Below are 14,395 nucleotides of genomic sequence, written 5' to 3' on the forward strand. Positions count from 1 at the left end.
AAGCTGGGGTTAAGCAAAACTGGAAGACAAAGCTTCCCAACTTTTTGCAGAGAACTTCTTATTTCCCAGCTTCTTTGGAGAAGAGGTAAGTATGTGTGAGCCCAGGGAAGCTAGTCTCACTCCTGTTACAACAAACCAATCTTCTCTCTGGTTCTTGATCAGAGCTGTACTCAAAAACATCGGAAGGGCAAGAAGATGGGGAGATTACCTGAAAAACGGTGCCTGGTTTTTTTCTTCCAGGATGTTTTGGACATGTTGGTTCTATGCACCTTAGCGGCGTTATCCCTGTTGAAGGATTTCCCTGGCGTCCATTTGACTACTCTATCTTCTCACCCTGGGGCAACCCTCAGAAGGGAAAAAGGCTACATGTTACAGTGGCCAAAGAAATTCTTACACTACACTTCGTGTGTAACTCAGTGCTTGCTTTCTCCAGCAGAGAGGTTATTTGCAAGTAGACAGCATGGGCATAGGCTGGATTTAAGTTGGGGGGGGGGGCAGAACACCCACCTGCCCTGTTCAGAACCAAGCTACCTGCAGCACGATTGGTCAGAAGCTATCCCTATCGCTCAATCGGGTTGCCATTTGTGTTGCTAGAATGTGCCACAAGTGACTACATCAAGCATTTCAATTTCAATAATTCTGATTATTTCTACTATTAGTTAAGTATTTTTAATTTACTGCCCTCCCCTGGCAACACTCATGGTAAACAGTGAAACATGATCATGTGTACAGCAGACTAATGGGTTGAGAACGGACCATCAATCAGTGGAAAAGCCTATGCTTTGAATTTAAAGGCTTTGTCCACATTGCCCACGACCTTCCAAACTAGGATTTCCCAAAGCTGGGTCTCCAGCTGTTTTGGGACTACAACACCCATCATCCCTGGACCTGCTAGCTAGGAAGGATGGGAGTTGTAGTCCAACAGCAGCTGGAGATCCAAGTTTGGGAAACCCTGTATGAACTTAATATACCTCTTCCTCCCTGAACTTAAAAGCCCCAAACGCTACACAGGACAGCTGGCAACCCTGCCCTGCGCTTTCTGAATGAGGGAGCCTCTCTCAACCTTGGTTCCCCAGATATTGCTGGACTACAACTCCCATCATCCCTAGCGGCCGAGGGTGACGGGAGTTGTAGTCCAGCAACAACACTTGAGGGTGCTCCGTTTGAAACCGTGAGGTGGGGGAAGGAAAGCGCGCGCAGGAGAAAGCGGCGTCGGCCTTCCGTCCCGCCCCTCACACAGCGCTACACGTGAAGCGCGGCGGCTCGGCCCACCCACTCGAGCGCGGCGGTTGGCTGGGCCGTGCTAGGCCGCGAGGAGGGGGCCGGGCCGCCTAGGCCTCTCCTGACTGGCGCAGGCGGCGCTCGTGACGGGAAGGCGGAGGCCCGGGCCCGCCTCGTCCCCGCCCGCCTCGCCCGCCTTTCCTGCGACTCCTCTTTCCCGTCTGTGCCGACGCCGCTGACTAACCTTCGCCGGCCTCTCTCAGCCTGGTCGCCTCCTCTGTGTTGCTGCCGCGGCGCGTGAGGCTTCCGCCCGAGCCCTCTTTCTGAGGTGAGAGAGGCCTGCCTTCTCCACCCCCCCTCCGGCTCTTTGGGAAGAAGAAAAGCCCCCCGGCCTGCGGAAGAAGCTCCGTCCGGGCAGGCAAGCTGGCTTCCGACGACGACGACGACGGCGCCATGCAGCCCTGCGCCACGACGGGCGGCTCCAGCGACAAGAAAAGGTGCGGGTCTGGGCGGCACCGCTCGCCTCCTTCACACGCCCCCCGCTCCTGGTTTCGGGAAGAGGGCCGGGGGCCCGCCTTTGCTTGCTTGCTTGCTTACCCCGATAATATTTAGTATTATTCGTATTGTTTTGTGCCCCCGGAAGCTGAGCGCGCGCGGAGTGGATGGTGGAAGGACAAAAATCCCCTTCCCTCTCTTTCTCTCTTGCTTTCCCACCAGCCTTTCTCCTCCTCTTCTCCCTCCAAGTCAGGCCATTGGGGAAATAATAATAATAATAATAATAATAATAATAATAATAATAATAATAATAATAATAATAATATGCTTTCTTCCCACATCCAAATTCTCTTCTCTTCTCTCCTGTCCCCGCCGCCGTCTAAATCTGGTTTCTCCTGTTCAAGGTTTCGGATCCCTCCTTATTATCGTTCTCTTTTCTTTTTTATACTTAGCTGGGCTTCAAAGAAGATGCTTTGCCATTTTGCAAAAGCGGGGAGGGGGCGTTTTGGGACGCTCCTTCCATCAGGGTGTTTTTTCTTCTTTTTGGCATCCTTCCTCCAGGGCCCTCTCATCATTTACCTTCTCCATCTATTATTATTATTATTATTATTATTATAATATTATTATTATTATATTTTATAACGTAGCAAATCTAGCAGAGAAAAAGTGTGTGTGAGAGAGAATAGAGTTACTCCCTACTCCTTTATGCCCTTTCTCTGTGTGTGTTCTTGGCAGCGTCCCTTCTTTTCTCCCCCCCCCCTTTTGTTCTTATCTTAATCCACCCCCTGCCTCTTTTCTTCTTCCTCCTGCTTTCCCATCCTTTCTTCTCCCTGGAGGGTGTTTCATTCTTTCTCCTCTTCTTCTTTCTCTCTCTCCCTTCTCTCTCCCTCCCCCCCTCTTCCAAAGTGTCCACGTCGCCATTTTGTTGGAGGGGGTGGGGGGTGAGAGGGTTTTGGGGGGGGGGAATAAAACGAGAATCCAGGATGTAGAAAAGTGGAGGGTGCCCTTGACTTGTTAATCAGCTCAACTTTTCTCACAAGTTGAATTTTATCTTCGCTGCCTCCCCAGGGTAGACCCCCAATATTTTGAAATTGTTGCTTTAGGCTGAATGAAAAACCTGGCTAGTTTGAAATGAGGAGACTGCAAGCGTTGTGGTTGAGATGAGCAGTGTGAGTCCAGTCTCTGATTTCTTAGGCACACACAGACAGGCGAGTTATGTTAATGCGTCTTTGAGTGTTTGTAGATGGATATTAGATGGAAATGAGTCTGCCAGGGCCTTGCTGTGATTTAGAAAAAGAATGGTGCTTTGCTGTGGCGCTTTCCAAGTTCTCTGTAACCAAACCATATGGGGAAAAGTCAGTTTGAGGAAGATATAAAATCACTGTTGGTAAGTGGATGGAAATTCCGTGCCTTTATGTGTCTGGAAAGTGAGAGGAAAGTAATGTTTTAAAAGGCGGCTCCACGTCCTTAGACAGAACAGAAAAGTAATGTTTCTTAGGTTCATGATGTTTTCAGAAGAACAGAAATGTCTCCAGTGAAAGAGACAAACTGTTCTTTTGTATGCTGCAAAAATAATGACAATGTGCAGAGACTAAAGCATACAATTCAAATGTTCAAAAATTGTTGGAATTGTGTTTCCATTGTCTTTCAAGGACAAATGCTATGACTTTTTTCTTTTTGGTCATTTAGGGAGCATCCTGTAACAAGATCCACTGGGATGAGTGGGTTAGGATCCAGTGGACCTCTGGCTATGCTGAGAGGTTCCTGGTGTAGCCAGCTATGTTGGCTTAACTCCCTCACCCTCTGGTCAGCTGGAGGTATGTCCTTATCTCCCCCATCAAGCCTGGTGGATCTTAAGCTGGTGTAAGCTTAGAAAGAGGAGTATTCTGGGGATGTGATTGGGCCAGAACCAACGGGGTGGGGGCAACATAGACTGGATCCTAAACCCATTCAGCCTGGTCAGATGACAGACATAAATTAAGCTAGCAAAAAGGGTGGGTTAACTCAAACACTACTTTAAAAGTCTGCTTTTCTTCTGCCAGGCTCAGTCACAGTAGTCGCCCCACCACTGAATGCAGTTTGGAGTATCTTTATGCCAGCTTATTGTATATAGGATTGCTCCCTTAGTCTGTTGCAGGTATAACTTAGTTTTAATTCTAAATGTTGCATTACTTGCCTAACCCTTGAGATGGAACTCACTGAAAAGTTTAAATAACATTTACAAAATTCACAGGGTATCCTGGAAATCGCTCTTGTTTTATGTAAATGTTAATGAAAGAGGATACAAGCACCCTTATATCAAGGGTATCATCAGATTAACTTTTTTGACCTGTGATCAAATATTTTATACCAATAATCAGTTTCTGAATCAGGGATGGGCAAACCGGCCCCAGCCAGCGTGGTGAATGGTCAGGGATGATGGGAGTTGTCAGAAAGTGCACGTTGGCTACCCCTGTTCTAGATGGTACGTACTTCCAAAGTCTTTCTCCTGTGTTCTGTAACTCTTGGTGTTGTAGTTGCTCTCTATTTGCATCAGGTTCTCTCATCTATTGCTTCAGACTACAAGAGGCAGACTTGTTCTTCTCTGTAGTGGGGATGAGTCACTGAGAATGGAGGACGCTGAGAAAGAGAAACTGCAGCTCTTTCTTTTGGCAAGGGTAGCAGAGGTTATTCTAAACACCAGAATTACCCACATATTTCCCTTAATTGCTGGTTCCCGTGGCATGTTCAGAACGAGTTGGATCTTCCTTTGGTAATTACCTTGGATTTCCAAGTGATAAGATCCTGTAGTAATTTGCAGACGTGTAGTAAGGTTTGCCATTAGATATTTGTGGAGATTGGGTGGTCATTTTTTTATTATTTTTAAATTCGACACCAATCCTTTTTCTGGTGGATTAAGTTTCTTAATCTCCCATTGGCAGAAGGCAGTGTTTGTTTATATTGATAGCAATGCCATTTTTGCAATTTGAGACGGATAAATGAGTTCAAGCTGTAACATTTCTCGCTGTTTAAATGGTGTTACTGGGACTGGATAAAACACTCACTACACCGTAATACCTTCAGATCTTGGAGAAGCGTAATCTCCCTAAAATTGACCAGTGGCTAAGAAGAGGGTGGGAGATGTCATGGTTGTGAACAGAATTATATGCCAGAAAGGATGTGGGAAGAGAACTAACAATTCAGACTTCTCAACAAAATTGGTGGCTTTTATTATGGTTTGAAATAAAAACATTGATTATACGACAACAATAGATATTCTTGGCATGATATAACTGGACTATATTTGTTTTAAAACAGAATGTTTGATACAATATACAGCCAGATGAAAATATGCCTTTTTAAACTTTAACTATGAGTTTGACCAAACTGTGGGAGGCAGTGGAAGACAGGAATGCCTGGTGTGCTCTGGTCCATGGGGTCATGAAGAGTCGGACGTGACTAAACGACAACAAACTTTAACTGTAAATATTTATGGATACATTTACACATTTAGTTTGTATACTTGATAAGAGTGTAAATTGTATAGGTATAACTATTAGGAAGCAAAGTTTGTCTGTGTTCACGAGGATATACTGCTAATGTGCTGATCCTGTGCAAAGATTGAATTGCTTGTCTCTGATGTGTTCAAAAATACATTGTTTTAATGTCTTCATGGAATGGTCCGATATGAAATTACTTTACTGACTGTGGCCAGAAAGGTGATTGTGGGAAGACCACAATTTTAATGCCTGAAGGAGATCTCCTGGTGTCCACAAAGTTCCCTGGTTTAGAGGAAACAGTCGATGCATTGCAGCTCCTATCTTTAGAGAGCAACCTTGTGTGTTGAAATCTGGTGCTACACATTCCTCTCCTGGGTCTTGGTGTGAACATTCAGCTTGTAATTAAAGAGGGTAGGTGAGAACTGTTTGCTCTTCTGTAAAGGGCTGTAGTTATTTATGCTGGTGTGGAGAGTTCTACAAAAAAACAAACAAACAACCCACCACATACAAAGGAAGGTAACTACAGATTATCTGAGAGGAAACTCTGGATTGTTTTGTAAGGTTCACAGGCATCAGTTATGTTCTCTGGAAATGCCTTTCCCCAACAATAAACTTATTTACACAAATGTAGCATGAAACCTGCAGCCCCTCTGGATCTTGCTTGGAAGCCACATAAATGATTTCTTTATGTAAATTTTGTTAGTGTTTAAAAGGTTTCCTCCTGCCCAACACACTTCTAAGTGCTGTATGTTCTATAGGTGTGTATACCACTGTGATACCACTTTAAACACTCAAGGCTCCCCCCCACAAAGGATTCTGGGAGCTGTAGTTTGCTAAGGGGGTGGAGAGTTCTTAAAAGTAAAGGGACCCCTGACCGTTAAGTCCAGACGTGGACGACTCTGGGGTTGCAGTGCTCATCTCGCTTTATTGGCCAAGGGAGCCAGTGTACAGTTTCCAGGTCATGTGGCCAGCATGACTAAGCTGCTTCTGGCAAACCAGAGCAGCGAACAGAAACGCCGTTTACCTTCCTGCCGAAGCAGTACTTATTTATCTACTTGCACTTTGATGTGCTTTCTAACAGCTAGGTTGGCAGGAGCAGGGAAGAAGCAACGGGAGCTCACCCTGTCGGGGGGACTCGAACCGCCGACCTTCTGATTGGCAAGTCCTAGGCTCTGTGGTTTAACCTGCAGCACCACCCGCATCTCTTCTATAGAGCTGGGCAAATAGCTGTTACTTTATTCTGATACTCCCTTTTTTAGCACACATCAGGACTTTCGACTCCAGGTCATTAGTGCTGGAGTGGGATGAAAGTATATGATACAGGAGATTCAGATGTCCTTACAAACAGCTATGGGCTCCCCAGAATGGAACTCCTGTGCAAGAGGGTTTTATCCCCTTTCTCCAGTCTCTTAACCCAGGGGGTGGGGGGAAGCAGTTTGAGGGGACATATGGACAAAGTGATTTGATCAAGGAAACAACATAGGAGGAAGGGTTCTTCTCCCTCCCACTAGTGCCCCAATCTCCCCCCAGCTGCTTCTTATTTCAAAAAGGAAAGCTGCTCGGAACTGGTCATAGGTTTCCCATGTTCTGCCCCATAGGCATCTCTTTGACTAAGATTGTTTGGCAAAGATATGAACACAATAGCATTTGTACTGAAGCCTAGGTACAACTGTACTTGCTTCAGGGGTCTGATTACCTTTGCCACATCAATGCAGCTTTGAACCAACTTTTTGCTTTCTTTGCTATCGTCTTTTGGGGGCTAGCGAATATGAGAAGTCTAAAGGGGGAAGCTGCAAACGGGAGTGTCTGACAACATTGGTTAAGCAGGGAATGATGATACTGTTGCGTTCAAAACATTTGCGGGCTTGCTGCCAAAGGCTTGTCCTTGTTTGCAGCAGCCTCCTGCCCTCTGTGGCTTCCTTCCTCAGAATTCAGGAAGCATCCAGTGGGCGAGAAGGAAAAGGCACTGGTTTCCTTGCAACCCCAGAGATGAAATTAGCTTCCAGCTTGATACTTAGCTGGGCACATGTTCTTCCTGAGGCGTTATCCTTTTCTCGTCCATAAGAACATTAGAACTGCCTTGCTGGATTAGACCAATGTTCTGTTTCCAGTGACCAGCCCAGGGGTAGGCAGCCTAAGGCCTGGGGGCCGGATGCGGCCCAATCGCCTTCTCAATCCGGCGTGCCGACAGTCCGGGAATCAGTGTGTTTTTACATGAGTAGAACGTGTCCTTTTATTAAAAATGCATCTCTGGGTTATTTGTGGGGCATAGGAATTCATTCAGTCCCCCCCCAAAAAAAAATATAGTCCGGCCCACCACATGGTCTGAGGGATGGTGGACTGACCCACGGCTGAAAAAGTTTGCTGACCCCTGGACCAGCCAGATAAGAGGGCTACACCTTGCTTTGAAAATCTACTTGTGTTAAGAGGCTAACTCTGAAAATAATTAGTACTTCTTGGATTCAGAATCAGCTGAAAATGAAGTCTGCTTTGTGCACAGATTTAAGGGGTTAGCCTTAATAATGAATAAAGGCTAGGGGGCGAGGTTTTCCCCAGGGAAGGGTTGTGGGAGAGGAGTGTGTAATCGTAAGGGTGGCTTCAGATTTGTAACTTGCTGTTATTGAAAAGTTAGTATCACTTCTGTACTGGAAATAATTGATTTGCATTAAAAGAAAACGGAGGTTAAGAGTGTGCAGCTCTCCTGTTCATAATAATTAATAATAATAATAATAATAATAATAATAATAATAATAATAATAATAATTTATTATTGGTACCCCGCCCATCTGGCTGGGTTTCCCCAGCCACTCTGGGCGGCTTCCAACAAAGATGAAAAATACACTAAAATGTCACATATTAAAAACTTCCCTGAACAGGGCTGGTCAAGGGGTTTTCCAGCTTGAAGATGAGCTTTAATGATAAGGTTGTTAAATAGCCCTGTCTTTTAGAATGGACATGGGATATGAAGAGTTGTTGTGGAATTTATCTTTTGGGCATCTGGGTAGCTAACTCTGATAGAAAGAGGCTTTTGTGGCATCATTGATGCCTGCTCTACATTAAGTATTTAAAATCCATTAGAATTGCAGGTTTTAATTACCAGTATGACTTTTGTAAATTATAAATCAACAAAGACAGTACTGTTCTCAATACCTGATATGAGACTAGATATTTACTGTACATAAAGTGGAGTGGCTTCTTTGAAACACACTGTCCCCATCTGTTCTCCAGTATCTTAGAACAGTGTATACTCTAATCACCTATCAGATTTCCAGTTTCATATTCTGGAGCACAAGAGCTGAATTTTTTGGGGGGTGGTGGTGGTGGTTTTTTTTGCTTATTGGCAAACACTTTTTGCTGATGTTTAATTTTACTGTTTGCTATTATATTCTAATGGATTATTGAATATTGCTTTATTTGATATAAGTTATTCATTTTAGAGTTATTGTGATTTTTTAATATTGGATTGTTACTATTATTTTTTGATGTTTTATTATGCTTTTATATGTTTTGGAAGCCACCCAGAGTGGCGGGGGGGGTAATAATAATAATAATAATAATAATAATAATAATAATAAATAAATAAATAAAATGGATAGCATTCTTTTCATCCCTGCTTTACTTTGAAAAATAAGCTGCTTAATGCCAGTTGTGGATTTGTGCCAAGTATGCCAGCGATCCAAAGAACTACTTTAGGCCTGCCCAAGGGTGTGGGCATATGTTTTTGAATTTGAACAATGGACAACACCATATAACAAACTATCTTGAAAAGCCCTTAGAGAAGAAGAAGAGTTTGGATTTGATATCCCGCCTTTCACTCCCTTTAAGGAGTCTCAAAGCGGCTAACATTCTCCTTTCCCTTCCTCCCCCACAACAAACACTCTGTGAGGTGAGTGGGGCTGAGAGACTTCAAGGAAGTGTGACTGGCCCAAGGTCACCCAGCAGCTGCATGTGGAGGAGTGGAGACGCGAACCCGGTTCCCCAGATTAGGAGTCTACCACTCTTAACCACTACACCACACTGGCTCTGTGTTTGTGGCTGGACAAGCAGGCAGCCTGGCTGCTGTTTGAAAGGATGGATCCTTCAGTGCATGGAATTAATTTTGTGGTTGTTTGGAACTTGTAATGTGCACACACAAACACACAATGGTGAGATATGGTGAGGAGAAGGTGTCATTATGAAATCATAATTTTCTGTGCTTGAGAAACAGTAACATATGACACCTTACTTAAGAATAAACTGGCTAATAATCAAACTGATGGAGCATAGTTCCTAAATGCTAGTCCAGCCTTTCAAATTAGTCTACAAATGTTACTTGGCCTCCCTACCCAAGTTAGCCGTGGCAACTAGTTTCTTGATAATTTGTGTTCTGATGTTTGTGTACATTGAAGGTACCAGTTTTGATTACCACATGGTTACTGTTTTTAAAACTTAAATGGACCTCTTGAAGGTAGATAGCAACTACAGTACTGTTCAAATAATGTTGCAGACGTGAGGCTAGAGCTGTGAAAGAGATCTATTGTAGAAAGGCTTTGGTTCTGGAAGAAGAGCATACAGTGGTACCTCGGGATGCGAACGGGATCCGTTCCGGAGCCCCGTTCACTTCTCAAAGCGAACGTAACCGTGTCTGCGCATGTGCAGGTCACGTTTCGGCGCTTCTGCGCATGCGCGTGACGTCATTTTGACGGTCTGCACATGTGTGCCCGGCGAAACCTGGAAGTAACGCGCTCCGTTACTTCTGGGTCGCCGCGGAGCGCAACCCGAATTTGCCTAACCCGAAGCGTATTCATCCCGAGGTATGACTGTATTCGCGACATGTGGCTTTGGCGTCACTATAGTCCCAGCCTTTGATAAATGAAGTACGCAGTTAGTTTAGATGTGGAGAAGATTCTGGCTTAACTTTAATGTTTGCATTGCAAATTTGTGTGAGTTTTTTCTTTCATGATAATAGTTTTATGCAGTTAAATGTGACGCATTTGTTGGCTGCTGAAGGGAATGTTGATATGTAGTAGATCTGCCTTGATAATTTAGGAGAGAAGTTTTGGTGATTTATTTTTTTCTTCCCAAGGAAGTTTCAAATTAGGTTATGGTAGAGTTGCAGAAAGCCGCTTAGAAATTGTGAGATTCTATTCCATTCTAAACAGTTTTGTTCTGTGTTCTAAACCAAACCATTAGAAAACGCAGTGAAGCCTAAGTAATTTAGGCTAGGGAGCAGGATTCACAATGGGTTGTTGGACTAGATAAACCTTTGTTCTGAACCAGTAGGGCACTGGAGTTTGAAAAAGCTGAAATTTGAAAAACACTGGTTGACTGAAGTAGGTGTTGGGAATCTGCTTGGATCTGAGAATTTCCATAGGATTCCCAGAAACGAATCCATAAATCAATCACTGGACAGTAAATAGAGAGCTTCCTTTCAGGCATGCTGAATGGAGTATGGGATCAGTGCTTGTGTTTCCTTTCTGGCACACTTTCTAGGGCCAGCAAGGATTGGGAACCTTTTCCTGTCTAATGGCTGTATTTCCTCTTGGCCAGCCCTTGGGACACACGGATGTCAGCAGCCAAAAAAATCTGAATGTGGCCAGAGTGGGCTGGGCCATCTCTTGTGCACACAGACACATCCCTTCACTTTTCTGCTATTCACATCAACAGAAACCAAGAACATTCATTCCCTTTATTCCTCTCCTCCTGCTCAAGTCACAGCCCATACAGAGGTGAAATCTCTCCTTCGGTAATCAGTTTGTCTTGTCCCTCACATTTTCTGCCCCAAGGGTCGCTTGTTGAGGTTCTTGCTTGTGTTGAGTAGGGGTGAATAGCCTTGTGGGGTTTTTTATGGTATAACACTTTTCAGTGTACAGTGGTACCCCGCAAGACGAATGCCTCGCAAGACGGAAAACCCGCTAGATGAAATGGTTTTCCGTTTTGGAGGCGCTTCGCAAAACGAATTTCCCTATGGGCTTGCTTCGCAAGACGAAAGCCCATAGGGAAATCTCCAGGACAGCGGGGAAGCGCAGCGCGTCTTCCCCACTGTCCTCGGACCTCCTCCGAAGGCTGGCGGTGGGGCGGAAAGCCCTTCTCCCCGCTCCAGCCTTCGGAAGGCTCCTCCGAAGGCTGGCGGTGGGGAGAAAAGCCCTTCTCCCCGCGCCAGCCTTTGGAAGACTCCTCCGAAGGCTGGCGGTGGGGCGGAAAGCCCTTCTCCCTGCGCCAGCCTTCGGAAGGCTCCTCCGAAGGCTGGCGGTGGGGAGAAAAGCCCTTCTCCCCACGCCAGCCTTCGGAAGGCTCCTCCGAAGGCTGGCGGTGGGGCGGAAAGCCCTTCTCCCCGTGCCAGCCTTCGGATGGCTGTCCTGAAGACTTGCGGTGGGAGGAGGGTTTTCCTTCCCACCGCCAACATTCAGAATGCTGTTCTGAATGTTGGCGGTGGGGAGGAAAAACCCTCCTCCCACCGCAAGCCCCGGGAACAGAGGAGAAGCGCTGCGCCCCTTCCCCTCTGTTCCCGTACCTGTCCTGAAGGCTTGCGGTGGGGAGAAAAGCCCTTCTCCGCACCGCCAGCCTGGCAAGCGGTTTCCATAGGAACGCATTAATTGATTTTCAATGCATTCCTATGGGAAACCGTGCTTCGCAAGACGAAAAACTCGCAAGAAGAAAAAACTTGCGGAACGAATTAATTTCGTCTTGCGAGGCACCACTGTATTTGTATTGATTTACTGGATACCTTGTTGTTATTATTAATTTTTTACTTAGAGCTTTTTCAGCATTACACAATAAAGTGAAAAAAGAGAAAGAGCGCAATATATGCGCCCACACACACAAATGTGCGTTCACACATATATATACATATGTATATATGCTAATACATATATGATTATTAATGATGAGCTTCTTGGGCTTGCTGATCGGAAGGTCAGCGGTTTGAATCCACATGACGGGGTGGTCTCCCGTTGCTCTGTCTCAGCTTCTGCCAACCTAGCAGTTCAAAAGCGTACCAGTGCATGTAGATAAATAGGTACCGCTGTGTCAGGAAGGTAAACGGCGTTTCCATGCGCTCTGGTTTCCGTCACGGTGTTCCACTGCACCAGAAGTGGTTTAGTCATACTGGCCACATGAACCGGAAAGCTGTCTGTGGACAAACACCAGCTCCCTCGGAGGAGATAGTCGCCTTTGACTGGACTTAACTGTCCAGGGTTCTTTTAATAACCTACTATATTCTGTTTGAACTTGCTTCAAATATCAATATATTTATCCAAGCAAAGTCTTTGTCTATGAGAAATCCATTCATATGTTGCAAGTGCTGTCATGTCTTCAATCCATTGATTAAAGGAGAGCATATTTTTGTTATTCCAACTCATGAATAACACAGCTTAAAAGTTTGGCTGTGACTGAGTGGGAAGAAGGAAAATTCTCATTAGCAGAGTGCTTCAGAAATTGCTATTTTTAAGCCCCATCCAGCCCTCATCCCATATCTATGTAGACCAGCCGCGCAGAGTCTGGATTATTTACTGTATATGTAACTAAGCAGGAACAACTTCTTACAAAGCTGTAACGTGAGTGGGGCATTTCAGGCAGCCGTGATCTCACAGCACTTCCAGAATTATTTGCAGCACTCAAAACTGATAATACAACTGAGCACTTCTGGAACTGCACAAAGAGTTAACAGCTGTTAATGCTGGTGAAAACATGATCCCACTTGTTAGTAGTTCCCCATCCTTGGTCTAGGTCATGGGTTGATAACCTGTGGTATACAGCATTCCTGGGTAGGATGCAGGATTACGTAATCCAAGTTCACTCCTTGCATTCAGAATCAACTACATAAACACTCTAGTTTCTAGGGGATTTCATTTTAAACAGACATTCTGCATTTTACTCAATTGTCTAGACTTGATTGTTAAAAAATGAAAGTGTTCATTTGTTGGGACATTTGAACAACTTGCCATATGTATGTCTGCATACAACTTTTTAAATCCCTGCAAGATTAAACATGTTGCAAAGTTAAAAAATGGAATGCAGAAGCTATCGGTTAGATGGCTGTTTCGTTTTTTAATGAGTAGGCAGTCATAGTTATTTAATTGTGAAGGTAGAAGCTTTTAAAGGGATGGTTGTCAGTACAGTGGTACTTTGATTTAAGAACAGTCCTGTTTACGAACAATTTGGTTTACGAACTCCGCAAAACCGGAAGTAGTGTCCCGCTTTGAGAACTTTACCTCAGTCTACGAACAGAATGCTGATAGGGAAGGATAAACATCTGATCTGCTCCACCCCCCAATACACAGCTAAACTTGTCAGTGGTCCTCCAAGGAGGGGATGGAGGGAACAGCTTCTGCTTGAATCAGAGAATGAAGTGTGGAGCACTAATGGAGCTTCACTGACTCTCTAGTTCTGTGATGGTACTTCCCAGTAGGAATAGCGGTATCATGGTCCTGCTGATTTTCTTTGCATTTCCAACACTTATTGTCTGGCAAATGATATATTTTTGCAAGCTTGACTGGGGTCATGTACCACCTGTAAATCATTTTCATAATATTTTCTTTCAAGGCATTACATGCCGTTAATTTCACACCGGTGGTCCATAACTGTTCCCAGTCAGTGAACATAATGTTGTAGCCAATGTCTTGCGCCCATTTTATCATAGCTGATTTAACCGTTTCATCCTGGGTGTTCCATTTTAACAGCAAGTTATACATTCTTGAAAGTACCTTAGTTTTTGGTTCTAACAGTTCTGTTTCTAGTTTCGATTGTTCCACCTGGAAGCCTATTTTTTTGTCCTTATTAAAAACCTCCCTTATCTGATCATAGTGTAACCAATCCCGCACTTTATCCTTCAATTTCTCAAAACTCTGCAATCTCCATGTATCTCCATCTTTTTCTACTATCTCCCAATATTTTGGCCAGTTGGCCTCCATATTGAGTCTTTTCTGAGCCTTAGCTTCCATTGGTGACAACCACCTTGGGGTCTTACTTTCTAGTAAATCTTTATATCTTGTCCAGACATGAAACACTGCCTTCCTGACAATATGGTTCTTGAAAGCTTTGTGAGCTTTAACCTTGTTGTACCACAAATATGCATGCCACCCAAATACATTGTTGAACCCTTCCAAATCCAAAATATCAGTGTTCTTTAGAAGTAGCCAATCTTTCAACCAGCAGAAAGCTGCTGATTCATAATACAGTTTCATGTCTGGCAGGGCAAGCCCCCCTCTTTCTTTAGCATC

At 44.6% G+C, this 14,395-nt stretch overlaps 1 protein-coding gene across 2 annotated transcripts in view; it reads left to right on the forward strand.

Moving 5' to 3' along the window:
• Positions 1-1,370: 1,370 nt before the first annotated feature.
• Positions 1,371-14,395, forward strand: part of HIF1A (hypoxia inducible factor 1 subunit alpha) — a 41,590-nt gene continuing 28,565 nt past the window's right edge. The window contains exon 1 of one of the 2 annotated variants that reach the window (XM_082217176.1): positions 1,371-1,718. In XM_082217176.1, coding sequence (XP_082073302.1) covers positions 1,675-1,718 — 44 coding nt within the window. In that variant the 5' untranslated portion in view covers positions 1,371-1,674. The remainder of the gene's footprint in view (positions 1,719-14,395) is intronic. The other variant, XM_082217175.1, reaches the window with a different exon arrangement.

Source organism: Podarcis vaucheri, assembly GCF_965113315.1.
Source record: "Podarcis vaucheri genome assembly, chromosome: 1".
In the NCBI taxonomy this organism is placed as follows: Eukaryota; Metazoa; Chordata; class Lepidosauria; order Squamata; family Lacertidae; genus Podarcis; species Podarcis vaucheri.